At 40.9% G+C, this 11816-nt stretch overlaps 1 protein-coding gene across 1 annotated transcript; it reads right to left on the reverse strand.

Annotated features, from left to right (window-relative positions):
• Positions 1-4844: 4844 nt before the first annotated feature.
• LOC137261835 (uncharacterized) lies at positions 4845-6845 on the reverse strand. Its single transcript, XM_067799636.1, has one exon. The coding sequence runs from the start codon at positions 6489-6491 to the stop codon at positions 5631-5633; it is 861 nt and encodes a 286-aa protein (XP_067655737.1). The 5' UTR covers positions 6492-6845; the 3' UTR covers positions 4845-5630.
• Between the last annotated feature and the right edge of the window lie 4971 nt (positions 6846-11816).

Below are 11816 nucleotides of genomic sequence, written 5' to 3' on the forward strand. Positions count from 1 at the left end.
ATTTTGCTCGGCAAGTTTTGATAGGGAGAGGACGCATCAGAGAGTTCTTACTTAGCTAAACTAACGCGCTTGTGGCACATCTCTGGTCAAACTGATATCTGACACGACCCCAGGTGGATGTTAGTCCTGGAACATGCTAATGCCATGACTTGAAAGGGTTGCCAATGGAATATCATGAGCATTAATATTTTGCCAGAAAACTGCCACTTTGAACGAATGATGAAACTTAAACTGCATCATCCTTGGAACGTGCACTTGGACCTGTCAGCGTTTGTTATACGATGATCTAAGTCAAAGGGCCGTTGGGATATCTCACGGATGATCATACTATCGATCCTGTTCTTTAGCACTAATTCTTCAAAATTTGCGCTCTGTTTGCAAAAGGCTGCCTTGCCCGATTTCAGTATCAGTTTTCAAGTCATAATGTCCCTGGGCGTGATATTCTGATGAGATACTCTAACAAGCACTTTACACCCCCACTATGCGACTACATTCGGAGAAAATCGACTACTTTCTGTCTGTTTGACCAGTGGAACTCGGTTTGACCGTCAACTGGAAAATTTTACAAGGATTTAGAGCTGGATTAGACTTGTGATTGATGCTCGGTGACAGGGGAGTCTCGACGTAATGGCTTGAATAACGCCTGGCGACAGCGTGGCCTTCTAACCTTCAGGCCGCGCCCCATGACGATTATCAGACTTTGAAGTGATCTGTAGGTCTACAATGGTCTACTTCGGCTACCGAATGACTTTAGCGTTGCAGCCTGAAACTGCAATGATGTAATTGGTACCATCATTCAGAAAAGTAATCGTTGGCATCCGAGGGAGATGTGATATGTTTTGGGTTCTTATTTCTACCTCACGCAAATCGACTGCGCCATTTTATTGAGACGCCAGTACCAAACAACCCTTAATGGTGGGTAAGATATGGCGAATTATCCCAGATAATTTGTGAGTAATTTACCCAAAAGAGGGAAAGTTACCACTGAGTGTCCGCTATCCTCAACAATAGCATGATTGTATCAGAGATAGCCTGTAATTCCTCCCGCTTTATGAATATCACATGTCGGAGCTTCTTGGTTGCAGACGACAATTGTCGGCTGCTTCGGCGGCAGTGAGCAGACGATAGAAGTGTCCAATCGATCGTTTAAACAATACAGTGTCTCGGGGGTGCTCCTTGTTTTGATGTAGAAACTGCAAAACACGCCGTTGGAGTAGAATGCTTCCAGTGCCAGGAATACAATGACACGCGTTCTGGTCGTGCGGACACAAACACAATTGCATCTCTGAACACAATGACATGTACTGGGGCGACAAGTAACACAACCAACAGGGCTGACATATGATCAGGATACATTGTCGGAGCGTGTGATGTATGTGTAAGTTTACGAGCCAATATCTCCTTTGTTTCGTACAACACTCCGTTTCCTTACCGCCCATGGAGTTCTTATTGTATATTTATTGTTTAACCGATAATACTAACAGGAGGCGTTCTTGTCTTGTTACTGCAAACAAGCATGTACTGCGTTGTTGGTCCTGAACTAGCGGACGGGCTGGAAGGACGTAACGCAGTGATGGCAGCTACTGTAAGTGAGTTAGATTTTACGTCACTTTTAGCAACATTCCAGCAATATCATCACCAGGAATCGGTTTTCACACAATGTACACATGTGGGGAATCGAACCCGGATCCTCCACACGACGAGTGAACGGAAAAAAAAACGGACTACAAATTCGATCCTTGCTGTTACAGAATAGGCCGCGGATCCATATATTCGTGATATTTCTATAATGGTCCAGAAAGCCAAAGCCTGGCGAGTGAAAGCGAGACGAGCAAACAGATGACTATGTCAACCAACGAAATCAGGGATTAAAAGAAATATACATGTTCTGGCGTTGTCACAACCCAGACAGTTTCATGACAATAATTGTGAATAGCAACATAAAAAACATAGATGATCCCTAATCTCTTTTGAGTGGTACAGGAAAGAAACACTTTGGAATTTTATGTATAACACAAGCATAACTTCGTCAACATTCATTATAAAACAACTTATAATTATTTGAAGAAGCATGAAACTTGTATATTTAGTACCTGACAACGACATTACAATCAATGTCGAAACGTCGCCTTTCAAAGAATAAGAAAGTTATGCATCTATTTAATTATCATTATTCTTCATGACCTCATCTTCTAAAATACCCAGTCAAGAATTTGTATCTATTTGTATTACAAATACATTTGGCTAAATTACCATAGTCTGCAAAGTATTTATTAGCCAATTTGTAATTTGTGCTGCTTGCATAAATATCAGTTTACAGGATGAAAGTTTCAATCCGACAAATGTGTTTGATAAGTTTATGCGTTTTCAAGCTGAGTTTGGCTGCTATAGCTGCATATTCATGTACTTGCTTTGTCGTGGTATATAAATCACAAGGCCTCGAGGCTGTGATGGTTAGGGTTATCGAAAGTGGCATTAGAAGGGCTAGACAGAACGTGATGAGAAACGATCTTGAGGAACTGCCACTAACCAGAAACCTATTTGCCAGGAAATTGTACCACTCATCACGATTAGAACAGAAAACAAACTTAGGAAATATGTCTGTTTCCGAGAAATATCTCAATACAGTCTCAAGCCAAACTTTGTTTTCTCGATTAAGAGCGAGAGCTTTCGTTGGGTTTTAACACGGCCTTGAACAAAATTTCAGTTTTATTGCGATGTACTAAGGAAACCCAGGATGGTGGTCGACGTTAGCCAGAAATATTATATGACGCTCATAAAAGGGGAATCATTTCGCTTAGAACCTACAAGTAATAGATCCAGACGGAGTGGGTTATTGGGTTAGTGAGAAAGACACCCGAAAAGGGCTTCACACATTTCACGAATGTGGGTAATCGAACCCCGACTCTTCCGCGTGACGAGCGCACGCTTTAACCACCAGACTATTTCATAGCCCGGATCCTGGCTGGATACGGTCGACAACTCTACCTTACTGCTGATCAAATTAAAAACAAAGAAACACCCAAACAGAATGATAAAAAATACACATATTAAAAAATTCCATATAGCTAGAAAGTCATTCTCTCTCGCATCAAATAACCTCTAACATAGAAGACCTGTATACAAAATATACCTGTGTTATCAGTTACCTTGTAAACAAATGATTATCATATAAATGCAAGGATGTAAAAAAACAACATTATAACACTAACTAAGTTCATTTTTGTGTTGTTGATAATATAGCGCATATACATAACCGGGAAAAAGAAGTGTATACATACAAAATTAGACTTGACCATTATAAATGTCAAAACATTAATAGGCTGAAAACAATCTGCAAACTTTACATCCCAAACACAAGTATTTTACAAGTTTCGAGTACCTAGTCCTCGAATTAGCTTTACTTGATCGTTTCATTTCTAGCAACAGCCAAATATAGCCTTAAACTTTCTCTTGACCGTCAGTTTAGCTCGAGGTTACACAATGATCGCATTACCTTGAGTATGACTCATTATCTTATAGGCGTAATAAGCGTTAAAATGACACCATTATCTCTTTCCGACTCACATGTCATGTTGGGTTAACGCACTCTACCCAGCGAGATAACGATGTGAGCGGCTGGTACATGCAGGTGGCATATCATATCTAGAGGTGAATTATTAGTGTTGCAAGCCAGTCTTATATTGTGGCCTTTTATATCTGGGTAGCTGTGAGACGTCTGACCGTATACGTGACATATGCGTTACAGATCATACAGCTTGTCAAACATATTGTCAGTCAAAGTGTCAAATGTCGTGTCACGCATGTAAGTTGTCACACAGCGTGTCAAATGTCATGTCACAAAATATGTCAAGGATCATGTGACACAATGTCACACATCAAGCCACAAAACGTGTCAATTATCATGTCATACAATTTCAAACATTATGTCACACAATGCCAAACATCACGTCACACAACGTGTCAAATGTCATGTCGCAAAATATGTGAAGGATCATGTGACACAATGTCACACATCAAGCCACAAAACGTGTCAATCATCATGTGATACAATGTCAAACATTATGTCCCACAATGTCAAACATCATGTCACACAACGTGTCAAACATCATGCCACACGGGTCAAACATCATGTCACAAGTTACAGCAATGATCGTGACATGTCACATAGCATTTCATAATTTATACCAATGATCTGACGTAAGACATGTAACATACCCTGTCTAATGACATGTCACACATGTCACGATGATGTCACACAGTCAGTCATACGTAGCCAGCCTTTCGCAATCGTATTTCAGGTGGGACTACAAACATATACATCCTCTCTCCATATCAAACCTATTTTCATTTCAAAATATTATTACCGTATACATATCTATGTCAAGTATAACAATACGTGAAAATAACTGTGGACATCTCTCGATAACAAAACAAAATACAGTAAAATAGACAGTAATGTAGTTCTAAAAAGAATCAACTTTGATTAATTTAATAAATGGTCCTGAGATGCAATGCTGTTTGCCATTTCAATCGATGTCCCCCACACAGGGGTTTCCAGTGGGTGGTATTGATCACAAGGGGAACCTGCCATCACTCTAGACCCCGGTGTTCTGGCAGATCGTACGGCTCATTATCTATCAAAACGATCGCTGAGCAGACTGAATCAACAGACTCAATCTTCCCCTAAACTAACATTGAGGTCAAAAATAATTTTCATACAGAGAGCGTTATGCCGCTTATTGGGTGTTACTCCATTCTGTTTAGATAAATATTTGATGAAGTGCTAAATGAGCTATCACCTCCACTATTGACCGCATAGGACACAAAACACATGCTGTATTAATCAATTCAATCTATTTGCAGCAGCTCAAATACATGCACTGAAAAAATAGTATAAAAAGATTAACCATTTGTTGTAAGGTTTTCATAATATAAACATATGTTATAATATAAACACATTCATAATGACATATAAGAAAAGTGGATATGTAACGGAACAAGGAATGCTTGTGTTTGTTCAAAATGAAAACTGACTCAAGGAAGCAATTAAACTGACTAATAACAAACTCTCACACTTCAGTATTGGTGGTTCTAACAAAGGGTTGACATCATGACAACATGAAGAGTTCTAGTAAGAAGAGTGAGCAAATCCATGCCATGGGTTAACAGTGTCCATTTAGAAGAGCTGTGCTAGCGGATGGTTTACGGTCAAAGAAATTGTTTCTCACAAAATCTTTCTCCTTTTGATAAACAGGCACAACGAAAACACAGTAGTAACTCCAAATTCGGTTTAGATTTGGTGAACGGAACAGGAAACCAATACAGAATGTTTTACTCCACAACACTGTAAAGAATCCGTACGGAAAATGATTCAGAATAAGATCAACATCCAATCCTTCTAATGTGTCATTTGATTTGGCTTGACATCTCTGGTAAACTCCACTAGTTAAAAGTTGCATTCATATTCCAGATTAGATTAGTGATCCTATCAGCTGAGTTGATAATCGATGCCTAACCTCGGTTGGAGACCAGGCGATCGGAATTTGACATTGATGGTGTTATTATTGGATACACAGAACATTCAGCGTCCATAGCCACTTACTGTACACGTGAATAATATAATTGAATCACTCACTGACTTCTTTCTGCGGTGTTTTATCCATATCCTGCAACCACTGTCTAATTCTTCCATCTCGAAACGATTTGGGGCCACGTTTATAGCAAACAATGTGCTGTCTATATGCCTCGTCATACACCTCCTCAAATGACTTATCATTGGGAAGTTCATCATCGTCAAGGCTGTAGGTCTCGGTAGATTCGGATGGAAGGAGACACAATTTGGCCTCAGTGATGTCTCCCCGGTCTAAGGATTCCTTCTGAGCAGCTTTGAGATTGGCACAGGATTGGGAGGCCCTTGTGACCCCAGAGTCAACACTAGTTCGGTCTTCAGGGTAGGACATTAGACGCCGGAGTTGAGCCGCCTTTTCGCCGGTGGGCTCGACAAACCGTTCCGACATAGAAGTGCTGTCTGAAGAAGAATCGTTGGATATTAATCCTATGCTTCTTGCTGTGCATTCACTATTTAGAGAAATCGCGCTACCCACCCTGCTTGAGCTCGAGAGTACGCGGAGGGAGTTGGACTGGTCAAACGCCTCCAGCCATTCCATGTCCTTTTTGTTGGGATCTCTGTTGCTCACGTCCAGATCCACGGACCTACGGGTCATCCGGGGGGAGCAGAACACACCCAGTTTAGAATCGGACCCTCCATCGGAGTTATTTTCCCCGAAACGATCTAGTGCCAAGTTTGGCATTGAAGCAGCCGGCAAGCCCATATCTGTCTGGTAGGGCGATACGACACATACATCCGGGTCTCCGCGATCTTTATCCTCTAACACAATTTTTGGTATATTAGTCATATCGCTGGTTTTTGGTGCAGACGACGGTCGACGTTTGTTACTCTCGTCCGTTTTCCTTGGGTCTGCCGCCATAGTCGGCTAGCTTCGGCATGCAGCTACTCCATACCAACCTCGTGTGTCGCACCATCGATTTCCGACCGACTGCCCGACCGCCGGCGTGCTCGTCTTCTTTTTCCACTTGATCTGAAGGCTCTCACCTTCTGCGAGAGTCGTCGCGCACTGTCTCTTCCCGCTCACTGTTCGTGAACCATACAGGGGTAGAAGGTTATTCCTTGAGAGGGGTCTTTTCAAACACCGTGAATTGTGGAATTATATTAACTGGGCGTGTAACAACGGGGCGAGCTGACCTAACAGCTTAAGTTGAGTTCTTCATTGAGCTTGACGAGATCTCGTGAGCAACACGGGTTCAGTATTACACCCTCATGTAGTAACATTGTCACCCGCCCGCGACATGTAACGCGACTACGGCAATACAATCGTCATTGGTTGAATCCGACTAATCAATCACACCTCTATCTCAATTCAGCGAATACAGATACAGCCCGACCAGGACACAATGTCAGCACATGCTGAGTGGGAATCAATACCATTACTGCCTTCTGCTGTTGGCGAGACACATCGACCGTGAGAAGGCAGTTTGTCAGTTAAACTGCTATTGTACAGCCGATAGCGATAAAATGATGTATGGCGTTCTAGGAACAGCAATTTGTCCAATCAAAATGTGCAGTTGCGATTATGACTACCTGTTGTTTTAATCGATACATCCGGATTAACTCGAAGGCGTTCCACAAAAAACAATCGATTAATTTGACATCAGCGGTAATTCCTGGGTTAGGAAGACGTTGACATTGTAATATACACTGATCGATCACCCATTGTCAATACCATCCCACGATGTTGGCACACATTGTTTCTGGTCGACATTTCATATAGAGTGCTGTATTTTGCTTTTACTACGACATAAACAAATGCTGTACTCAAAGGATTAGTGTTATGGTTTCTTCGTGAGCAATCTCTCTCGGCACAATCTTACACGGCACAATCTCACTCGTCATTGATAACTGCGGGATCGCCCGACGACGGCATTGTATGACAACGTTCACGGCATAGATAATGCTGCGATAGCAACCATCAATGAACAGGGTGAGGAGACTAGAAGAGACTAGGATTTGATTCCCGGTCAGCAGATCCTCACACAACCAAGGGAGGCATCTTGACATTGACGAATTACCAGCATAAAAAAATGCTGTCACCACACTATGTCTTTAAACCCTATGCCATTACATATCCCTAGTGCTGGTTGAAGTTTAATTCGAAGATACGTTTATGGTTCAATGACAATATGTATTCATTTACATATAAACACCCTTGTGTCGAATTTGAATAGACCTAAGTACAATAATCGACTTCTGAAAAACGATGAACAAAGAACACCTAGGAACAAGGTTTTACTTCGAAACAGTCTATGTTCTGTTGTTTGTTATGTTAGGGGTTTTCTTCTGTCCTATTTTCATTTATAAAATGTTCATCCACCTCTTTTAATGGCCTCATACTTATTTCTATCCTATATCCATTGGCACGGTGGGACACCTAGTGTTTAAAGCGCTCGGTCGTCACACCGAAAGACCTGAGTTCGATTCCCCAAATAGGTACAATGCGTGAGGCCCATTTCTGGTGTTCGCCCCGGTACTGCTGGAATATTGTTAAAAGCGGCGTAAAACAATACTCATTCACTTTATATTTCTTATTTGTGTTTGTTAGTGTTTCAACATACCACTAGGCCATTCGAGACGGCGGTTTGTACACAGTCCGCCATTTTCAGAATTTGGTGAGACTTATTCATAGCTGTTTATGTGTTCGGTGAGTGTAGATATTTTATACAATGTTGAACCCCTGGTATATAATATCCCATTGAGTGACGGAGTGCACAGGCATGCGTGATGGATGACACATCCAGCTATGACACGTCTGTCATAAATTTTCATTCAGACAGGACGTACATGAATCATAATATCGTCCTTGCACTAACCGATCAAATCGTCAGATCTTTTCAAAGCAAGTTTAACCTCGGTGTACCTTGACGATAACAAATTAAGCGTATCGAAACATGTTTTACATGGGGCCTGCCAGTGTTTGAACTATCCACGCATAATCGATAAATGACTGTAAATTTCTTTCAGAAACGATTGTAAGTTTCTATGTATACTCAATGACAGTAGCGTGGGTAATGTGTGTAGGATAAAGGGTGAGTCGAGAATCGTATGATTCAAAGCACCTGTGGCTTATAAAGTTTAAAGCGTACCGTTGTTAAACTGGTGCCAAATCAAGACGTTTGTCCTCGTGAAATCGAAACCAAAATATGAATTGTGCAACTGCTAAAACATTTCTAACTGACATTTTTCTTGTTCTTGATTATTCAGTTATCCCAATTCAAAGGCTCACCTGCTTGGGTGTACTCTCATTAGTCATACGTCCAACAGGTCATACGGGTTAAAGCAACATACGGTTTGGCTAACTTCACCAACAATACAGTGTAATACCTTTGTAAAAATAAAGTGGAATGATCCAATAAACAAAACAAAACAGACAAACATAAAAACCAGCTTCACCTGAGTCAACTTCAGTAAAGCAACGTATACAGAGGGTATACACATTTCATTTTCACGTGAGTTTCATTCAATAAACTTCCAAGATATAAGGGAGTCTTAATCTGTCCATGTTGGGGAGACTGTACAAGTCTGTTAGCACGTGGATATAACAGCTGCACGCGGTTGAATAAAACAACCTTCGAGTCACGACTGTCATAATATTAATAAGATCGCTTTGTACGACGGCTCCATACACTGGAGGCTATTACGGAGCATGGCAGAATGGAAATCAGACAGACAGTGCGCATCATCCACGTGCAGATTAACTTCATCCAAGCAGAGAAGATTAAGTGACTCTTAGCTAATTGTTCGTTCCAAATCCTTTCCAGTTGAAAACTGCATCCAATAATTATGTGACGTGACAGCTTTAGCAGACCTTTTCCAACAAAGGATTTGGATCTTTTCGTAAAGACATATGCGACACTTGTTTCCGCCACTGGTTAACGGCTCTGGGTGCGATGCGGCACGTGGCATGTGAAGACGGAGCCAAGCTTAAGTGTTTCCTCGTTATCTAGCGTAGTCAGTTACAACATATCTGGATTTACTTGATTTACGAGATTCTGGTATTTCGTATAGAGGTGTAAATGCTATTTTGATAGGTGTTTTATAGTTACATTTTTTATTTCCCATGTATACGTATACGTTGTGAGTAAGTGAGTTTAGTTTTACGCCACTTTTGCGGAAAACATCAGAAATGGGCTTCACACATTGTAGAGAATCGAGCAAACGCTTTAAACACTCGGCTACCCCACAGCCCACATGTAACAGTATGTGTTATCTATGTGAATAATCAACCAACATCCCCTATTTATTAAATGTTTTTAAAAATTCTAAATTTCATACACAATACTACTACATGCAAGAATGATTTATCAAATAATAGATATAAATTCATAAATGTCCCAAACAAATCCAGCTGTCCCACATGCTAAATTCTCGATAAACGCAAAACAATGTAAAGAAATGAATGTATTGAACTGATGCTTGTGAAACAGAATAACGCCACGGGCACTTTTTGCAATTAATTATTGATATTTTAACACCAGTCTTACAATTAACTCAACCTGCGGTTTGTTGTGTCGATATTGAGGGTGTAGAGTATACACAAGCTGGCGCACCCACAATTGATGACTTGGCATCTGTATTTAACAGCCTTGATCGAACATTTAAGTCCAAATTTAATCAGTTTAATATTTTCACACTCGATAAAGCAAATTGCAGCCATTTAGGCAGTTAGCCCTCATGGGGATGAATGCCCTGTAATCACATGAACCTCCAACAAAAGGGCCTGGTCTGATCGCCATGTGAGTTGTTGAGTGTAGTTTTACGTCACACTCAGCAATATTACAGCTATATGGCGGCGGTCTGTAAATAATCGAGTCCGGACCAGACAACCCTGTGATCAGCAGCATGAGCTTCGGGAACTGGGAACCGATGACATGTATCAACCAAATCAGCCAGGTGACCACCCAATCCAGTTAGTCGCCTCTTTCGACAAGTATAGACGCATTTGTGACAAGCATGGGTTGCTGAAGGCCTATTCCACCCCGGATTCACGGGTCCTGATCTCAGTGTAATCTGAAAATCAGTATGCAGAAATTCAACTTTTAGATTGTATTAATACCATTGGTCCTTTATTTCTGGTTTGAAGAGGTTCGTTGGAACAGACAGCGTACGTAGAAAAGAATGCGTTTAAAAGAGGTTTTAGAGTTTTATGTGTAGCTAGATCTATATCCGTTGTTCAACAATGATACTTGATGAAAAGGTTACAGAGACTGTCCACGGATGTCATTCAACCGACTGATGGATCTATCCGCCCAATGTGATCTTTAAACAGGGAACATATTTGTCAAGATTGCAAAAATACCTTTGTTAGTTGAATGTGTTGACGGGGTTATTTTTCACGATTCACGTTGCCCAATGAAAACGGTCATATTCTAGTTATGTGACCGAGTGAGTGAAAATCACGCCCTATATGCTTGCAGTAACATGATTGTCAAAATGCAAGTTAAAAATAGACACAATGACAACAGATAATGGTCTATTACATTAGAAAACTCGGTGCTGTGAGTAGATCCACGATTATTACTTGTGACCTGATAACAGTTAAACTAAACTTGCAAAATCTTTGCAAAACTCGGTATTTTTATACCTCTAAAAACTGTATCTACGTTCTAAAAAATAATAACCTATAAATCCCAACTGTGGCTTCAGAAAGAGCTTTGATATGAATAATTCACTAAAATGTCTGTTACTTCAACGACCGGTATTTATTTTGCAATTTGACACGATTGGCATCGACTAACGTCTCAGTTCCTTCTTGACATTAACACACAGTAGAACGGAACCAATGTTCCACCTTCTGAAGACATAGGTAAACACGTGTGAACCATATCTGCTCGGCACTGCTGGGAGATATCCTGGACTATCGCGACACAAGAGATCTTGTTTCAACCAGCACGAGGGTATAGCAGAGTCGAAAACGGCGTAGCCATGACGTTGTAGTGACAGAGTGCACTTGACGCCATGGCTTCAATAGAAGCTTATCAGTTAAGTCCGATTATATCTGGGGTGAGACAGCTGGTAGGTTTCGTGTACTTAGATAGCACTCAGTGCCTTTACATTGATCTCTGGCTGCCACTTCGTCTAAAATGGGATACACTTCGTCTAAAATGGGATAAAATGGATTTAGCCTGCTGGTCGACATTGACGTTTTCTGATGACGTCAAATGACGTTACAGAAAGACCT

This window comes from Haliotis asinina, chromosome 14 (assembly GCF_037392515.1).
Source record: "Haliotis asinina isolate JCU_RB_2024 chromosome 14, JCU_Hal_asi_v2, whole genome shotgun sequence".
In the NCBI taxonomy this organism is placed as follows: domain Eukaryota; kingdom Metazoa; phylum Mollusca; class Gastropoda; order Lepetellida; family Haliotidae; genus Haliotis; species Haliotis asinina.